Source organism: Brienomyrus brachyistius, chromosome 5, assembly GCF_023856365.1.
Source record: "Brienomyrus brachyistius isolate T26 chromosome 5, BBRACH_0.4, whole genome shotgun sequence".
In the NCBI taxonomy this organism is placed as follows: Eukaryota; Metazoa; Chordata; class Actinopteri; order Osteoglossiformes; family Mormyridae; genus Brienomyrus; species Brienomyrus brachyistius.
In genome coordinates this window covers 38057097-38076494 of record NC_064537.1, presented here as the reverse complement: position 1 = coordinate 38076494, position 19398 = coordinate 38057097, and the positions used below count along the sequence as shown (strand labels likewise).

The 19398-nt window shown below is 42.3% G+C and overlaps 3 protein-coding genes across 9 annotated transcripts in view; 2 read left to right on the top strand and 1 right to left on the bottom strand.

Moving 5' to 3' along the window:
• The window catches only part of prr12b (proline rich 12b), a 44067-nt gene extending 37073 nt beyond the window's left edge, over positions 1-6994 (top strand). For both annotated transcript variants that reach the window (XM_049012902.1, XM_049012903.1), the window contains 8 exons: positions 294-410; positions 1421-1554; positions 2026-2459; positions 2691-2810; positions 2890-2987; positions 3856-3987; positions 4975-5070; positions 5602-6994. In XM_049012902.1, coding sequence (XP_048868859.1) covers positions 294-410; positions 1421-1554; positions 2026-2459; positions 2691-2810; positions 2890-2987; positions 3856-3987; positions 4975-5070; positions 5602-5736 — 1266 coding nt within the window. In that variant the 3' untranslated portion in view covers positions 5737-6994. The remainder of the gene's footprint in view (positions 1-293; positions 411-1420; positions 1555-2025; positions 2460-2690; positions 2811-2889; positions 2988-3855; positions 3988-4974; positions 5071-5601) is intronic.
• Positions 1-19398, bottom strand: part of LOC125741700 (carbonic anhydrase 4-like) — a 250869-nt gene that overhangs the window by 62487 nt on the left and 168984 nt on the right. The window lies entirely within an intron of this gene.
• Positions 7117-19365, top strand: irf3 (interferon regulatory factor 3). Of its 5 annotated transcripts, XM_049012927.1 has the most exons (12): positions 7117-7306; positions 9814-9856; positions 10417-10590; positions 10896-11145; positions 11261-11301; positions 12361-12409; positions 12534-12623; positions 16906-17040; positions 17275-17365; positions 18059-18339; positions 18597-18718; positions 18915-19365. In XM_049012927.1, exons 3-12 carry the CDS (start codon positions 10426-10428, stop codon positions 19050-19052), a joined length of 1362 nt encoding a protein of 453 aa, XP_048868884.1. In that variant the 5' UTR covers positions 7117-7306; positions 9814-9856; positions 10417-10425; the 3' UTR covers positions 19053-19365. The 5 variants fall into 5 exon arrangements, with proteins under 5 accessions (XP_048868884.1, XP_048868883.1, XP_048868886.1 ...); XM_049012926.1 differs by lacking the exon at positions 9814-9856; XM_049012929.1 differs by lacking the exons at positions 9814-9856; positions 16906-17040.

Genomic DNA, 19398 nt, shown 5'->3' with positions numbered 1-19398 from the left:
GGGCTGGGTAGGGGTTAAGGGTGTCGTGATTGGGATTAGGGTTTTTTCCATGGAAATGAATGGACGGTCCTCATTTAGATAGGTACACCAACTTGTGTGTGTGTGTGTGTATGTTATGGCGAGTCAGAGAACCGTAGTCCCACATACGCAGCTACAGCAGGTGCTGCTGCATGGCCCTGATCTCCCTGTTCTGCCTCTATTCCGTGCTTGTATGTTTTATTTGTTAGAGTGTGATGTGCACAGAGTCCCCTTGAAGCCCATCCCCAGTAAGTCTCCTCTTTCTCCCCACTCAGCTGGCTCTGCAGACTGGTCGTGAGCCACCCCCAATCTGGAGGGTACAGAAAGCGCTTCTGCAGAAGTTTACCCCTGAGATCAAGGATGGGCAGAGGCAGTTCTGTGCTACCAGCAACGTGAGTCTCCTACTCATGCACAGTGTCAGTATTAAATGTGGAAGAAATTAAGAGTTTCTTCCCAGCTTCTCCGCATGCCTGAACAATAGCTTCAGATATTTCTCTGTAATTAGGTATCTGTTGTATTTCCAATGAGTTCAAACCAAGAAGACACTGGGATGTTACATATAAATGGCTATGTGGGTTTTCACCTCTGCTTACTAAGAGTCTGTTTCGGTGCTCCCCATTTATCTCACACGCACTGCTGTCGGCAGAGCCTCCCAGTAGCTGCTAAGAATAGGGCTGCGAAATTGTCTGTATTTTTTAACTGTGGGCATTTTGGAGTAGTTTTGGAATCTTTTGAAGCATTGGGAATGTGTTCTCCTTTTTTAATATTTTAAAAATCTAGATGTTTTATTATTATTTGCAAATGATTTATTTCTATTCTTGGAGAATGGTAAAAAAATTCCTTGCCATGATTGGTTTCCGAAATAACCCCGGCGAGTCCCCCTCCCCAATTCCCATTCCTGCCCAAGCTATTCTGATGGTGAGAGGTGCTGCGCTCTATACCACGGTGTGTTTGTCACTGGCAGTCACATGTCACTGTACATCATTGGTCATTGCCGGTCCGTGGTGACCCAACCTGGCAACCCTCAGTCTCAGTGCTGGCCCTTGGTAACCCATCCTAGCAACCCTCAGCTTCAATGCTGGTCTTTGATAATCTGTCATGGCGACCCTCAGCCTCAGTGCTGGCCCCCGGTAACCTGCTCTGGCGACCCTCAGCCTCAGTGCTGGCCCTTGGTAACCTGCCCTGGCAACCCTCAGCTTCAGTGCTGGTCCTTGGTAACCCATCCTAATAACCCTCAGCTTTAGTGCTGGTCTTTGATAATCCACCCTGGCGACCCTCAGCCTCAGTGCCTGACCGCTGTGTGTATGACCTGTCAAATGCCGCATTCCCACGATGGGACCCAAGCTACAATGAGTCACTCTGTGCCGTCAGGATGACCATTCCTCTGCCCCCTGTCATGCAGTACCTGGGATATTTTGGCGATGCCAAGACGCGGTATCAGCGCCTCTATGTCAAGTTTCTGGAGAACATCAACAAGAAGGACTACGTGAGGGTTTGTTCACGGAAGCCGTGGCACAGGCCTGCACTAGCGCTCAGGTACGTTAGCAAAGCCCTCTTAGCAGTCACTCTGTCCCATTTTGTCCTACGCTGATGGGGTGTGTCTACTGTCTGTCTGTTTCTGATCTCAAGGGCTGGTCAATCGCTCGTGAATGTGACATTCCTTCTCTTTGAAGGTGGATGACTGTAATGCTGGTCCTGCGTTTGAGGTTCTGAGCCTGGGGGCCAAGGATGTATACTGGGGCTGGTTCACAGGAGCTCGGGTCTCAGCTGAAAGCTGATTGGCCCTGGGTGTGCTCCTTCCATCATAGTTCCATCATTAATTACATCAAAACATCTCATTGGCTAATGATCAGATTGGCCCCTCTTTTTCCCCCTACCATAAAAAAAATCTTAGAATCACCCCCAATTGAGGGTAGAAGTCCAAACTATAGGGGGCTGTTCAACACCTAATGGAGGGATTAGTGGAAATGGTGCTGGACAGCCTCTCTGGCTTTTCTCTCAATGCAGGCGTCAGTCTATCCCCAAGCCAGCCGTACATCCCCGCAGCCAAACCCCTCCCCGTGTGGAGAGGGAGGAGAAGGAGCGCGAGAGGCAGAGGGAGTGTGAGCAGCGAGCAAAAGAGCGTGAGAAAGAGCAGCGCAGCAAGGAGCAGCAGGAGAAGGAGCGAGAGAGGGACAAGGAGAAGACGAAGGAGAGGGAGAGAACCCCTCACCCACCCCAGGAGAAGCTGGAGAAGAAGACTGGAGGGGTAGAGCGAGGCAAAGGAAGGGAGGACAGGAGAGCAGGTGGGGGGAGTGAAAAGAAGCTAGAGCGCCCCCCCAAGGCAAGACCAGTGAAGGTGAAAGCAGAGCCTCCTCCAAAGAAGAGGAAGAAGTGGCTGAAAGAGGTGCCGTCCTCCTCCGATTCAGAGTCCTCGCCTGACCCCCCCAGCGAGGATGAAAGTGAGAATCTGTTTATCTCCCTTCCAGTGTCAACAAACCGGTGTCTCCTGAGCTCGCCTCTGGGCAGGTTATTGTTAGTAGTGTCTCCCTAAACCTCATACTGCTGGTTTTCTTTATTCAGCATCTACAGTTGCATTACCTTGGAAGTCATCATGTGCACTGTTAACATTTTCACTAGAAAAGTGAGTCAGTCTTAGTTTGAAGGTACCTTGTGTCCATTGCTTCTCCTAGTGCCGGTTCGCGGAGGAATGAACAGCCGGGCCATGCGAGAGATGTTCCGTAGCTACGTGGAGATGCTTGTCAGCACAGCACTAGACCCTGACATGATACAGGCTCTGGAGGACACTCACGGTAAGCTCACAAGTGGCAGTTCAGTTGTGAATGGACTGCTCACTCTGTCTCTGTCTCACTGTCCATGTCTGTCAATCAGATGAGCTATACTTGCCTCCAATGAGGAAGATCGACGGAATCCTCAATGAGCAGAAGAGGAAGCTGCTGAGAAGAGTGAACATGAGCTCTCAGCACCAAGTATGGCTGTCTCCTCACCTTACTCTCTATCCCCTTGCAGTTATCTCTGATCTCCTCACTGTACTCTCTGGTTTCCTCGCCATACTCTCTCTCTCTCTCTCTCTCTCTCTCTCTCTCTCTCTCTCTCTCTCTCTCTCTCTCTCTCTCTCTCTCTCTACCTTACTTTCTGTATTTGTACTCTACTTCTCTGTCTCCATGCCTTAGTCTCTTTCTTCTCATCATACTCTGTCTCTGCGCTGTACTCTTGTGTCTCTGCAACATACTCTATGTCCCTAAATAGAGACAACAGGTAATTATTAACTAACATATCACTTTCATGATCCCCCTGGGGGAAATTTTCCGTAGTCTGGCAGCAAAGTATTTCAGATAGAGGATGAAAACAATAAAGAAAGAACCAGAATGTATACATGCTATAAAGAATCTACGGAGTATATATAGAATTTGCAGGAAATACTAAGTTAAAAATAATAAATCCATCTGTGGAGAAATAACTATACAGGCAATAGAAGTCAGCATGAGTTCTAAATGGAGATAAGGTGCAATGTGTCAGCAGTGTATGTCACTCTGCAATATACACTGGCAGTAATAATGAAATATACTAGGTAAGGTATACTGTGGGTAGAGCTAGTGGATTTGACATTAGGACAAAAACTTTTGAAATTCTTCACAATTGGCTGCTGGAGCTGTTGAATGAGGCATTGAATAGTCAAACTGCAATATTGCAATGCCTATTAAATTGATTAAAATGTATTTATAATACTAACTGCAGTTTGAAGGCCCTCACCAAGTCCATGGGTGTGTTTGTGGGATACCCTAATCAGGAAAGACTGTGCTGATGGTAATGTTTGTTCTCCCATCACTCACACAGGAGGCGCTACACGCTTACCCACAGATGACAGCGGATGCCCTGGACTCAGGAGCAGTGAGGGTGCGACTAGGTGGGGAGGGGTACAATCGTAAGACCCTGAACAGAGTGAAAAGGAGCCTGCCGAAACAACAGGTGAGTTCTATGGCGGTAGCTCGGGGCTGCCAGAAACCCCACAGCACATATGATAATGCATTATCAAGACATTACTGCAGTATTATAAGAAAGTCTGCAAGGGTGCTTTTCCACTGCACCAGATACTGTACTTTTGGAACAAAAAATTCAGAACTTATCCTTTTTCATTGATTTCCAGTTGAGTACCAGTACTAAAAGTACCAAACCAGCCGGAGTACTTTTCGGTACTTTGGGGCAGGACTTGTAAACATGTTTATTGTCAACTGTTTGCGCATCAGGTTACCTGAATAAACACAAGATACACTGACTATCCTGAAAAAGCATAGTTAGGCTCTCAGAAAACTATACTCAAAGTAAAAAGGCAGCATGGTACTGGAAAGAAATTAAATTATTGTGCTGTGATTTTATCGCAATAAATTTTGTTTTACAAAGCAAAAAACAGTTCAACATAAAAAAACATCTTACAAGCCTGTAAATGAATAGATTACAACAAGGATGAAAATGATTATGATTGACTCGGAGAGCACATGGAGAGCTCATGCAAAGGCAGTGACGGTAAAATTTAAACTGATAATGTCCAGACAGTTTGAAAAAGCCATATCTCAACCCATCTGACTATCACAGTCCTTGCGAAGCAAGAATTGTGTGCACATAACATGCTGTGTTGGGTATTAATATCTCATTAATATATTATATCCATTTTTCGAATTCAGTGCAAAAACCCTAGCCTTGAGTTGGAAAGTTCATCCATTTGCCAATACCAGTTTTTATGCCAGTGGAAAACCAACACAAGAAGTACTATAATTTTCTTGAAGTACCAAAAGTACTGTACCTGTTGAAGTGAAAAAGGAGCCTGACAGTGGTAAAGCCAGAATCCTGGTGAACTGTTGTTTGTCACATTAGCCTAATCAGTAGTTTGCAAATATAAGGTGATTTCATGAGTGTTAAGGATGGGGGGTGTTCACACATTCTCTCGTTCTTCCTCAGGACTTTAAGCTGTCAACGGAAACATGCAGGCTGTACAGTCTTTACCACTCCCTGCATCATTATAAATATCACACCTTTCTGCACTGCAAACGAGAGGTGGGCGCCCTAACCCTGCCACATGTCCTCCCTGTCCTGCGGCCTACCTCGGACTCCACTGTAGCTCTGACGTCCCTCTGCTGAGCTGCCTAAAATACATACTCACTGTAACCTTGAAAACTGCTAATGTTGATGAGTGTGCTTCAAAAACTTTCCTGTGTACATGTGTTGTGGTCATGTTCCTTTGAAATTTTTATGAAAGGATCATGTGGCAGACTGATTTATGTGGATGACCTTAATACCTTGTTTTAGTTAAAGAAACAGTTTGAGAAACACAGTTGAATTGATTTAATTTGGTTGAATGTAAAGACTTTGTACCGTACTATTGTTTTTTTAAGACTAACGTAAAGGCACCAAATAAACGTAAATGAACCAAATACCTGTAAATAGAAAGAAGGCAGTGTCTCAACTTTTGGGAGAAACCAAGCCAGCAGATTCTGTCTGTCGCCATGGCGGCTAACTGTCGCCATGGTGCAGATTATCATTTGATGACATGCTGCTCCATCCTTAAACATCTCTTTGTCCTTGCAGACGGACAGTATTGAGCAGGCAGCAGAAGACCCCGGGCAGGAGGAGGTGGTACAGCAGTGCATGGCCAACCAGGGCTGGCTGGAGACCCTCTTCAACTCTTTCATCGAGCTGCTCACCCTCAGTGCCAAAGCCTGAGGGACCGGAGAGGGACAACGAGGCCGAGAGTAGATCAGCCACCAGGGTCTGGGATGGGCAACTGCAGTCCTCAGCAGACAGCTGAAGCAGGCCCTTCCCAGAGCCACCCTGTCGGTCGGATCTGCCCTCTCTCACTCGTGCTTTTGTCAAGATGAGACCCCTTTTCAGCTGTGGCTCCCCAAAGCAGCCAAGGCTGCAAGCGCTTTTGACAAATGTAACCACGGACACTCGACTTGCCCAGGCTTGGGTGCTGTTTGCAGGCCGAGTCCTGCAAGGATGTGAGCTTCTGAAGGAAACTACAAGGAGGAGAGGCTCACAGGCTGAGCTGATGGGCTAAGGAGGAGACGGTGGTCCGAGGTTCACCGGAATAAAGCAGACGAGAGACCGAGACTTTTGATAGTGTTAGAAGACTCTGTGTTAATGGTTTTATTTATCATAATTTATTTCATACTTTTTTGTGCGAGATAACAGTATCTGACGTTAAAAGGTCACAAGAGGTGGGGAAAAAAACAGTACTTTTGCAGTGTGTAAGAAATGAAAAGTTGATCATAATGTAGGCTTAGACGAGAGGTTCAGAACAAAATGCGTTTTGCCATTCAGTGCTATAGGCTGTGTCAGAAAGCTGTGTTTTACTTATATAATAAATATTAATCATTGTTATTTTTATTATTTATACAAGAACATTTTTAAGTACCCAGACAAGCTGGGATAGTTTGTTATTGCTATTTTAAACAACATTCTGTTCAGGTATAAATGAGATTTATACCATACCTTATGCCCACTCCCTTGTCCTGTTTTTTCTCCATGCAGGAAGAAATGGAGACAAGAATGGCAAGAAAATGTGTTTTTTTGTCTCATTTTAAAAAAAGGGGGTAAAATTGTATTTAAATGAAAAGGTGTTATGTTCATTCTTAAAATGAAGGGAAAAGTGAAATATGTAATGTGTTTGGTTTTCTAAATGAAAGTGGGAAGGCTATACAGATGTAATAATTAAAACGAGAATGTGTTAACAGTTTTGTTTTTATCTGTTGTTTGTTGTTTATAATTATTTTTGGAGCTGTCTGTTTTATTTTCTGTTAAAGTTCTTAGTGTAAATATTGTACAGTTCTTGATTCAAATTTCCCTGTTCTTCTGTACATTAACTACCTGTATTTGACAAAACAAAATAAAAACATTAAAAGAACGGAAACGATGGGGGGAGGGGTGATCGTTTGGTGCGCCTGTATGGCTTCTTTCAATTAAAATGAAGTTGTCCATATCTTCTTTCGTTATACTGTCCTTCTTGGCCGTTTTGTTCTGCCTGTTTTTCCCGCAGGAGATGGTTGTGAGCACCTTGTGCTGCCTGAGGGGGCGCTGTGGCGCAGATTGCGTAGGTTTGCCAGTTTTTTCAGAAAACGAAACCTATAGATAGATCGGCTTTTGGCAGGAGAGTCCAACTGGCGTCGGGGTTGTGGTGCTGTGTGCCCGGACTACATACAGGAAAACTGGCTTGTTAAAGTCTCTTTTTCAGTGTTTGATCTGAGATTTTTTGTGCCGCTTACTGTTGGAGATAGGCTGTCCCTCATACTGTGTAAGTACGGTAGCTGTGTCGCCGCCGGTCATGTCATTTGCCGTTTACATTCGAAGTTTTTTTTTTTTCCCCAACTAAATACTTCAACACAAAACTACTATGTTAGGTGGCTTTCAGCTTCTTTTGCATAAGCTATTATTCACATGAACTGATGTTACATTGGTAGCAGAAATATGTCGAAGTTGCTGCGATGACCCCGCAGTTTGTTTCTCATTGTGTCAGGGAAGTGTACGACCGAACAACTGAAATGTATTTGTTGATATTTGATCGAGGTACATAACCGAAAGTCTTTTACCGGAGTATTCTATTAAAACATTGAAAAACAAAATAAATTTCACATTCCCAAATTCGTGTGTGTTTGTGTAATCACATGCACACCTTGGTTATTCAATTATTATATCCAGTAAATTGTGAAAAAGCAAAATAATGCAGCTCCTGGTGTGAATTAACGCGTTCGCTTGGGTTTTGACAGACCGCGACGTCTCAAAATATAAGTCCCAAAGGTAAAAAAGGAGAAGCTCAAAAACGATTATTACAGAACACATAAAACACTTTCAAACACTATTCCAATGTGGCACATACAACAGATGACAAGCACATACATGGACCACTAACACTCTTGAAACTGTAAATAGTGGTATAAGATAACGTCCATTATTTTTCTATTCAGATGGAGCATTGACTATATTAAGCTTCAGCCTATGGTTCAAGTACATGAGTAAAGCTACACATATCATACACATTGGCACTTGTGAAACCTGTAGAAAATTTGTGAAATTAACTTATATCCCTTGTTTCCTTTGGTTTCTATTGAGGTGGAACATACAGCAATCTATTGGTCCAAAACCAAAGTCTCCATTACCTCAATTTCAAATTGGGGTAAAAGGGTACATGTCATGCTATACATTTCATGCACTTTGATACTTGTGAAACATATAGATAATTTGTGAAATTAACTTGAATCCCTTGCTTCCATTTTTTTTTCTATGGAGGTGAAATATACAGCATCATATTGCTCCATAACCAGAGAATGTAGCAACTAATTTCTCATTTTCAGTGATTATATTTCTTGAGTACATATTTTTAAAACCTTAAATTTAATTGAATCTTTTGAAAATATATATTTATCTATGGTGGTGCAGTGGTTAGCACTATTGCCTCACACCTCTGAGACCCGGGTTCGAGTCTCCGCCTGGGTCACATGTGTGTGGAGTTTGCATCTTCTCCAGACCCTTTGCAACCCAGTAGGATAAGCAGTTTGGAAAATGGATGGATGAATATTTATCTATTTAATGTATTGTTTCTATGTTCAATGTCTCACATGTGTGCTTTTGTTTCATAAATATTCATATTTTGTCTACGTTTTTGTAACTGGTGCTGTATTGCAGAACAGAAACACACTGTATGCAGAATGATATTTTCATCGTAACCAGTGCAATCACTGGTTTCATGAAAAATGCCTGTCACTGTCTGAGAAAGACTGGAAGTACTTCTCACAGAAGATGCATGACTGGGTGTGTCCTCATTGCAACCCAAACCAGTAAGATTAGAACAGTTCCTGTTAAGAGAAGTAACAGAACTAACAAACCCCTTCAGTAGATATTTCAGAAATGTTTATGTTTTCATGTTTATGTCTGTATGTTCTACATGTATATAGTTTTGATTATTATAAATATAAATATGTTATATAAATGAATTATGTAAAGTGCCTTTGTCTAGCAAGAAGGAGCGGAGGAGAGTTCATTGTAATGCCAACAAACATGAACAAAAGGACCAAAACGGTGAGGAACAATAAAAAAGACCCTATATACTAATCTAAAGTGCCTGGTGGACTTCAGGGAGATGAGGTAGAGGACTACCTATCTATCTTGGGGAGAGGGGCTAACATTGACAATGTCTGAATAATGGAATCTCACACAGTTGAGTCCCACTATACGGGGCCAATGAGGAACTTGCAAAGGCATTTGCGTGCAAAACAGTGAAAAAATAGTTAACATGAGGTATTGAAGTTAATTTCACCAATTATTTATAGGTTTCACAAGTGTCAAAGTGCATGAAATGTATAGCTTGATGTCTGCCCTTTGACCCCAAGTTGAAATTGAGGTCATGGAGACTTTGGTTTTGGACCAATAGGCTGCTGTATGTTCCACCTGGGGGATATAACAAGGGATATAAGTTAATTTCACTAATTTTCTACAGATTTCACAAGTGCCAATGTGCATGGTATGCGTAGCTTTACTCATGTCCTTGAACCACAGGCTGAAATTCAGTTGCTGGGTTCTTTGTCTTTTGAGCATTGGGATGCTCTATGTCCCACCTGCACCGAAAACAATGGATATGAGGCATATCAGTTGATTTCACAAATTGTCTACAGGTTTCACAAGTGCCAATGTGCATGGTATGTGTAGCTTTACTCATGTACTTTAACCACAGGCTGAAGTTTAGTATAGTCAATGTTCCACCTGCATAGAAAAATAATGGACATTATCTTATACCACTATTTACAGTTTCAAGAGTGTTAGTGGGCCATGTATTTGCTTTTCATCTCTTGTAAGTATCTGCCACATTAGAATAGTGTTTGAAAGTTTTATGTGTTTTGTAATAATCGTTCGTTGAGCTACTCCTTTTTTAAATTTGGGACTTTTATTTTGAAATATCGCAGTCTGTCAAAACCCAAGTGAACACGTTAATTCACACCAGGAGCTGCATTACTTTGCTTTTTCACAATTTACTGGATATAGTAATTGAATAACCAAGGTGTGCATATCATTTCACAAACACATGAATTTGTGAATATGGGATTTACTTTGTTTTATAATGTTTTAAAAGAGCGAATTCAACAATGATCTATGAATGTCTGGCGAATATCAAACCCACTGCTAACTATCCAGTAAATCACCTAAAATTGTACTCTTCCCACATTTAATTCGAACCTGATAAGCATTTGTGAGACCTTCTAACAATAGTTACGTAATATTTGTGACACCAGTCAGATTCATTTATTTACTGATTGATTTATTGCACTAGCGATTTTATTATATAATTTAGTTTGAATTGGAAGACAGTTCTTGTGTATTACAACTGCTCATTCTGGAACTTAAAATGATCAGTCCACAGGAATGGCAACTTCACGGCCTCTGCTGATTCCTTGGCTGGTTGAACAGATAGAGAGTGGACGGTACCCTGGATTGCACTGGGTCAATCAGGAGAAAACGGAGTTCTCTGTTCCCTGGAAACACGGTTTACGACAGGACTCCTCTGGAGATGATGTTATGATTTTTAAGGTGAATTTGCTGCAGCATTTTTATACATAGAAGCCCAGAGAAATAATCTACTTTAAACACTGAGAGCATGCTCAAAGTGAATTCAGGCTTCTGCATAATAGCCTCTAATAAGACGTGCTGCTACGGCTGGTTTAGGGGGACTTTACCCCCCCCCCCCCCCCGATAAATGTACACTAATTTGACTAAATAGTGGTCTCATTCATTTTCATTAAAACCAGATGTCCCTAGTAAAGAAATAGCCCCCTTTTTATCAATCACTAGTGACCCCTCCTGCGTCTCACCCTGTCACTGTCTCCACACTCAAGGCTTGGGCGGAGATCACCGACGTGGAAGGGCAGAGGCTGCATGATCCTACCGTATGGAAAAGGAACTTCCGCAGTGCCCTCCGAGCCAAAGGCTTCCAAATGATCATGGACCAAAAAAACAATGACGTTAACCCCTACAAAGTGTTCAGGTTTCCGGAAGGCCAGCGAGAGGCAAGTGCAGGACGAGTGGGAAAGCGAGTGAGACGGGAAACAAAGAGAGATGCTGAAAGATGTGCGGCTGGGAACGCAGGTATACGGTGGGCAGACGTCCTGCAGAGGCGGAAAATATGCTTGCATTTAATGAAAGACTCGATCGTTATGCGTAGGATCAATGACACATTCTACTTTTTCTACATTATTTTTAGGATCCCAGGAACTTTGTGTGTACCCTGATTTAAGTCCTCAGGTAATACACTGATCTATAGTTGTGCATCACGTCAACTCTGGTCCACTTTATAGACTTTGACCTGGTTTAGGCCACGTCCTAGGCTTTGTCATGGCTTATGTCTGTTTTATAGACTTTCACATGGTTTAGTCCACTTCCTAGGCTTTGTCATGGCTTATGTCTGTTTTATAGACTTTGACATGGTTTAGTCCATTTCCTAGGCTTTGACATGGCTTTTGTCTGTTTTATAGACTTTGACATGGTTTAGTCCACTTCCTAGGCTTTGACATGGCTTATGCCTGGTTTATAGACTTTGACATGGTTTAGTCCACATCCTAGGCTTTGTCATGGCTTATGTCTGTTTTATAGACTTTCACATGGTTTAGTCCATTTCCTAGGCTTTGACATGGCTTTTGTCTGTTTTATAGACTTTGACATGGTTTATTCCACTTCCTATGCTTTGACATGGCTTATGCCTGTTTTATAGACTTTCACATGGTTTAGTCCACTTCCTAGGCTTTGTCATGGCTTATGTCTGTTTTATAGACTTTGACATGATTTAGTCCACTTCCTAGGCTTTGGCATGGCTTATGTCTGTTTTATAGACTTTGACATGATTTAGTCCACTTCCTAGGCTTTGACATGGCTTATGCCTGTTTTATAGACTTTGACATGGTTTAGTCCACTTCCTAGGCTTTGACATGGCTTATGCCTGTTTTATAGACTTTGACATGGTTTAGTCCACTCCCTAGGCTGTGGCATGGCTTATGTCTGTTTTATAGACTTTGACATGGTTTAGTCCACTTCCTAGGCTTTGACATGGCTTATGTCTGTTTTATATACTTTGACATGGTTTAGTCCATTTCCTAGGCTTTGTCATGGCTTATGACTGTTTTATAGACTTTGACATGGTTTAGTCCACTTCCTAGGCCGTGGTATGGCTTATGTCTGTTTTATAGACTTTGACATGGTTTAGTCCACTTCCTAGGCTTTGACATGGCTTATACCTGTTTTATAGGATTTGACATGGTTTAGTCCACTTCCTAGGCTATGACATGGCTTTTTCTTCTTTTCTCACAGTTCCATGTATGTGAAGAACTGTACCTTGCAAAAGAGACAGCTGTCCCAAGTAAATTTGCTAATTCATTTCAGTTGCCTTCAAACTTCTCTAACTGCAGTTATTTGAAATTATTATTCTTGCTTGTCTTCCCTTTTCTTTCTCCTCCAGACACACTTTTTACATGTTTTCACAGATCTTCAAGATTTTGACCAATATTACAGCTCCATAGCTGGCAACCTTGATGCAGGTCTGAAAGAATTGAATATCTCTGGGACCCAACAAGGTATACTTGGAATAAAGTAAGACTCTAATTTAGAATGTTGTTAATTGCTGTCTTTAAATGTAATTATCCACAGCATGTTAGCAAACTGGGGTGGCATGGTGGTGCAGTAGTTAGCACTGTTGCCTCACACCTCTGGGACCCGGGTTTGAGTCTCTGCCTAGGTCACATGTGTGTGGAGTTTGCATGTTCTCCCCATGTCGTCGTGGGGTTTCCTCCGGGTACTCCGGTTTCCCCCCACAGTCCAAAAACATGCTGAGGCTGATTGGACTTGCTAAATTGCCCGTAGGAGTGTGTGTGTGAGTGAATGGTGTGTGAGTGTGCCCTGCGATGGGCTGGCCCCCCATTCTGGGTTGTTCCCTGCCTCGGTGGGTCATTCCATTTTAATTCACCAAATGTTCTTTGCATCACCATTTTTGATTTTGATTAAATTTGGTCTGTGAATTACATATACCTTCTAAAGTTCAAATATATTTGTACATACACTATCAATAAAAAGTTCACATTTGCATGTTAACTTAACATTTGCTAAAAAATCACTTTTTTGTTTCAGTTTTCTTTGATAACACACAAATTTACAGTATGTTCACTATTTGAGTACCTTTTTTGGCAAGGAAATATCATGTCTTTGATTCATCAAAGTAACCTCCTCTAGCACTTATGACAGCAGAGAAAATCTGAGGCATGCTTTCTGCATTCCATTGGATGAAATAGTTAACTAGTACATTTAAAGTTAAAGGACAGCCTAAAATTTGTCTATCCCATCACCACACAACCAGATAATGGGATGGCAGACATGCACTGTTACAAAGTTGTAAAGGAAACTTGTTTTATTTAACTAACAGCAGGTTGTTTTTTGTTCTAAAACAGGCAAAGAATACTTCTTAATTAAGTGAAACATTTTTTACCCCGATCCCCAAATGCCTTTTCTGAAGCTCAGAAATAGAATGTTACCAAAAACCTGTGTACTTTTGGGATGCTTATTTCATGTACTGTAGGGGACCAAGTAACATGAAGTGTTTTATATACTGTATTCCATTATATAAAAAATGACATGTTACTCCAATTTAAATAACCAACAGAAGTTAAAAAAAAAAATGTAGTTTGCGTGATGAATTTCAAAGACAATACTTATGGTGCTTTTCCACTGCCGTTAAGAACTGTACCACGAACTTGCGGTTTTGCGGTTTGCGGTTTTGTAAAGATCCTGAGCTGTGCCCAAGCCATACCTGTACTGACATGGCCCTGCCTATTATCAGGGCCAAAAGCGTGACCAAACGGAGCTGGTGTGTCACCACCATCTGATTGGCCAAAATGCACGGAGATACCAGTGTTCTGTGCATGGATTTTCTGAAGGAAAAAGGATACATTCAATATATTATTCATTATTATCAGTATCATAGAACAGCTGAATGGAATAGACTCGTAATGCAAATTTACGCAAGTGAGTGCTAATTCCACTAGCGTTTGATACTTGCATAACACAGAGATTTGCTTGCGGAAATTAGCACACAATTTAAAAATATATTAGTACATAATACATAGTAAATCATGATGTACAATATGTGAACAGTAAACAAGCATCTCTTCAGTTTAATGTGACTGTTGCTTTCCAAACCTGGTAACGCCTTTACTGAGCTGACCCTTCTGCAATAGTAAACTGAAACAAGCTGGAACCGTGCTGTAATTAGTCTTTTTTAGACTCACCTAAAAGATGTACCATTAAAATGTACATAGGTATTTACAAAAATAGTTAAAAAAAAAAAATGACAGCTCATAAAAAACACAGTTTTTTGCTACCTGTGATGTAGAAAAGGCACTGTCATTCAAAGGGAAATTTAAAAAAGCAAAAAGTATTTTGGAGATCTGAAAGGTATGTATAATTCACATACCAAATTTCATCCAAAAAATGGTGATGCAAAAACCTTTTTTGGAAAATTATTGAATTAAAATGGAATGACCTAGGTATTCCTGGAATACAACTATTGTTTTATTTGAAAAGTGGAAGTAAATAAAAATCACATGAGTGTGTGTGTGTGTGTGTGTGTATATGTGTATTTATATATATATATATATATATATATATATATATATAAAAGTATTATATGAGTATTTGACCACTGTATGATCAAAAGTATGTGAACACCACCTTGTCCAACATCTTATTCTGAAGCCAAGGATTTTGCTATGAAATTGATCAGCCCATTGCTGCCAGAATAACCTCTGCTCTTGTGGGAAGGCTGTTAAGACATGGATGTTAAACATTTTTGGTGAGATCTGCTCCCATACAGCTTGGGTATCGCTGTTGGGTTATCAGTGGGATATTCCACAACAGGATTCCCCACTTAGCTGGCCACTTAAGCCAAACTTGAAAACTGTCCAGTAGGAGGAGAAGTAAGTGACATTCCTGTTGGACCATATTTACATTTGGCTTAAGTTATCTGGCTAACGAAAAATTCCTGCTTTGTGGAACACCTCCCAGGAGTTTATGTGGCCATATGCTTCGCAACTGAAGTTTTGCTCTTAGACATTCAGACCTTAGCAATCATGTCACTTGCAGTTGACTAGGGTTGCTCTAACAAGCAAAAATTAAATTAAACCACATAATAAAGTTCGCCGATGACACAACTGTGGTGGGTCTGATCAGCGGGAAAGATGAGGAAGCCTACAGAGAGGAGGTGCCAACAATCTTTCCCTAAACGTGGACAAAACAAAGGAGGTGATTGTCGACTTCAGGAGGGCACAGAGAGATCACTCCCCGTTGAGCATCGGCGGCTCCTCGGTGGAGATCGTAAAGAGCACCAAGTTCCTTGGTGTCCACATCACGGAGAACCTCACGTGGACCCTCAACACCAGCTCCACTGCCAAGAAGGCCCAGCAGCGTCTCTACTTCCTGCGGAGACTGAGAACAGCGCACCTTCCACCCCCAATCCTCACCATGTTTTATAGAGGGACCATAGAGAGCATTCTCTGTGGCTGCATCACAGCCTGGTATGGGAATTGTAGCGTCTCGGACCGCAAGACCCTACAGAGGATTGTGAGGACAGCCAAGAAGATCATTGGGATCTCTCTCCCCTCTATTACAGATATCTACACCACACGCAGCATCCGCAAAGCCACCAGCATTGTGGATGACCCCACACACCCCTCACACACACTCTTCTCCCTCCTCCCGTCTGGCAAAAGGTTCCGTAGCATATGGGCCTCCACTGCCAGAATGGGGTTAACAGCTTCTTCCCTCAGCCCATCAGACTCCTGAACCGGAGCCGAACACAACCCCCCCCCCACACACACATACACCTCTGTACATTTGTATATAATATTTATTGTTATTTATTGCCTCTCAACCCCTTACTCTTCTATACCACGGCATTTTTGCACAAATAATCTTCGCTGCTACCATACAGTAACTTAAACACTGTATCCAGAATGTTATTTCCACCGTTAATTGGCACTGTATGTTGTCTTGTCCTGTCAAATTGTATTGTTGCGCTTGTGTCCTGTCTGCACTTATGATGTTGCTCTGTCTTTGTCCTGCTGTGTTGCACCATGGTCCTGGAGGAACGTTATCTCATTTCTCTATATACTGTGTGTATGGTTGAAATGACAATAAAACCTACTTGACTTGACAAGGCAGAAATGCCGTGAATTGGAAAGATGGCATCCTATGATTGTGCAAGTGGAAAGTCACTAACCTTCTCTTTACAACCATCAATTCTGTTGCCAGTGTTTGTGGCAGTAGATCGTGTGACTCTGTGTTTAATTATACACCCCTGAAGCTTAATTTTACAATTCCTCTAATTAATAGGGGTGTCCCCTGCGATGGGCTGGCCCCCCATCCTGGGTTGTTCCCTGCCTCGTGCCCATTGCTTCCGGGATAGGCTCCGGACCCCCCGCGACCCAATAGGATAAGCGGTTTGGAAAATGGATGGATGGATGGAATCCGGGTGTCCACATGCCTTTGGCTATGTCATATGAAAATGTTTGTGAACCCGTCTAAATTATCTGGAATCCTACAATAATCTCTGTTAAAATTGGATAGGCAGTATAGTTGCACGCACCTTCCTGTTAAGTTCCAGTCCCCAGTTGTGTCTGTGTCAGATTTGTATGTTCTCCAGTTCATGCGGGATTTTTCCTGGTACTTGTTTTCTTAGCCAAGGACAGTTTTACATACATGGAATGTGGCATCTGGCCAGGCAGTTGACAGTGGAAACAGCACTATTTTTATGTTGTCTACAACATCTTATTTCAACTTTATTTTATTTCTGTCCTTAAATTTTCTCAGAAGTGGTACATCCCACTGCGCAACTAGGCCAAGAGGGGTATCCCACTGTGGGAGTTGTAGGGGTGGATTCCGAACAACAGAGACTGATGGAGTTCAAGAATGCGATGAGCAGGACTAAGGTGGAAGACACTCTGTGTAAGAGCAAGCAGACACCAGACAGAAGAAGGGTCAGCTGAGAAATGGAGGGCAGCATGTAATGATTAGGAGAAGAATGGGGTGGATTTGTTAAAGGAAATCAGGAAATACTGACACAAGTGGCAGGTTGCATGAGAGCCCGTGACTCTGCTTAAGGACACAGATATTAATCTTGTTCTAAGAAGCTTTACAACTTTTGTTCACCTGCTGTACACCATTTCTTTTTCTCCTTAGGTACCTATTTTAATGTGTTAGTGTACTACAGAGGAGTGAAGGTTCTAGAAAAGCTGGTGGAAAATAACGCTGGATTCAGGGTGGTGTTCAGGTAATGGAGAACATGGGAGAAAGTGAGAGAAATTGGTATTTGAGCAGACATGGCCTAATATTTCAGTGTATTTTCAATGTTTTTCAAGCTTATTTGGTTTAATTGTTCTGCAGTCAGGTGATGAACATTGTGTTTACATTGACGTCTGTATAAAATTGTCATTCATAAACAAATTAAGCTTGTGTCTGCAGTATATAACATAAAAAATTTTATTATTTGGTTGTGATGGGCACAGTGGCTCAATGGGTAGTAGAATTGTTGTCTGTCACCTCTGCTCTTCGTGTGAAGTTTCTCAATTGGCACAGGGTGTGGTCCTCTCTGTGTCAATTGAGTTTCTTTAGTTTTGTTATGCATTTGAAAGTTAGGCAGTTAGACTACTTAGTGTCTCTAAATCGCCCATAGTGTATGAATGTGCCCTGTGATAGGCTAGCATACCATGCAGAGTGTACTCCTGCATTGTGCCTTTTGCTGCCTGGGACCAGCTCCAGGTGCATCCCCCAGTGAGCAGGATAAGCGGTTAGAAAATTGATGATACTGTGAGAGCAATTTCCCTTCCTTCTTTAAAAACCAAACATCTTTTAGAACAATGAGGCAATGATTCATCATAGAAGTTTCTAAATTTCTGTTCACTTTGCTGGAATCTACCTGATACCTTTTCCATTTTGGTGGCATTTCTGTCTGTTTTCGTTTTAGTCCTGAACAGATGCACTGTGACCAGCAACTAGAGACGGTCATCCTGCCAAGTGCGGATCAGATCCCCATCCGCGACCAGATGCAGGCGCAGCTGACTAGGCGCATCCTGGAGAAGCTGGGGGCAGGACTGGAGGTCATCACGCAGGGCGCCGCTGTTTACGCGCTGCGGCGCGGAGACAGTCACGTCTACTGGAGCCTGTGTAAGCACGATAGGAGCGGCGTGCCCCAAGAGGTCAGCAAACAAGGCAACCAGCTGCACACACTGAAGGAATTCATCGCAGGTGAGTGAGACCTACGTTTCCACTGTCTACACCAAATTGGTGATGAATGTTTGCCTTTTTCTGTTCACATTAGCTCTCATTGTTAAAGGCCATAAAAGTATTTGGGGAGTTCCATGACAATTGGAAGAGAGCACTGACTGAAAAGACAATAGAAGAAGTGGAACCAGCCATGAGTGAAATGCAGAATTGACCTTACGGTCCCCTATCTACCGTAAGTCTCTGAGAGCAGTAACCATCAAACTTCCCTCTCTGCTCAGACCTGCTGGAATTCATGAAGAACAAAGGTCCATCACCCTCATGCTCTCTTTTCTTCTGCCTGGGGGAGAAGTGGCCAGATCCCTCACAGAGACCTTGGGAGAAGAAGCTCATCACAATAGAGGTGAGATGGTCACGCACAAGAAAAGAGTGACATCTTGCCTGCTTACTTGTCTATCTGCATCCTTATGTCACAGCCCTACCCACCTCTCAGTAACTATATTGTAAAACAAGTCCCTTTATGGCTTATCTTTTGAATGGTCAGGAGCCACGTGCTGGTGGGAGGATCCTGTGGAATTCCAGTTCTGTCTTTTTTTCAGGTCAGCCTCACTTCTCTGGAGTTGCTGAAGACAATTGCAGTGGATGGTGGCGCCTCCTCTCTGCAGTCGGTGGACTTGCAGCTTTCTCGCTCTCTCAGCTTAATGAGCTCTTTGGAGGAAATGATGGATTGTCTTTAAAAGTCTGTCAGTGGAGTCTCTTAATATTTGTAACATTTTTATGAGTGGAAAACTCCGAAAGGTATTGATCCAGAAATCTGAGTTGAAACAGAGCAGTGGTACCTCCGATTTGAGTGAGGCTTGCAGAGTCACAATTATGATGTTTCTCAGTCTCATTTTCTTGCAGATATGACAGAAGTTATGGATTGCCATTTGAGGAATGTCTCCAATAGGGACCAGCAGAAATATGTATTAATATGATTGCAAACCAAATTGTAACATAGTGGCAAAACTATTGAATCTGAACAACCTCATTAAAATACAAAAACTGATAGTTGTGATTCTTTATTTATGCATAAATAATCAG

Bases quoted from the DNA above. Each gene is read 5' to 3' on its own strand.
- irf3 (XM_049012926.1), top strand. From the start codon at position 10,426: ATGGCAACTTCACGGCCTCTGCTGATTCCTTGGCTGGTTGAACAGATA. The intron at 11,302-12,360 runs GTAATACACTGA...CTTTTCTCACAG, and splicing joins ACCCTGATTTAAGTCCTCAG to TTCCATGTATGTGAAGAACT. The intron at 12,410-12,533 runs GTAAATTTGCTA...ATGTTTTCACAG, and splicing joins AAAAGAGACAGCTGTCCCAA to ATCTTCAAGATTTTGACCAA.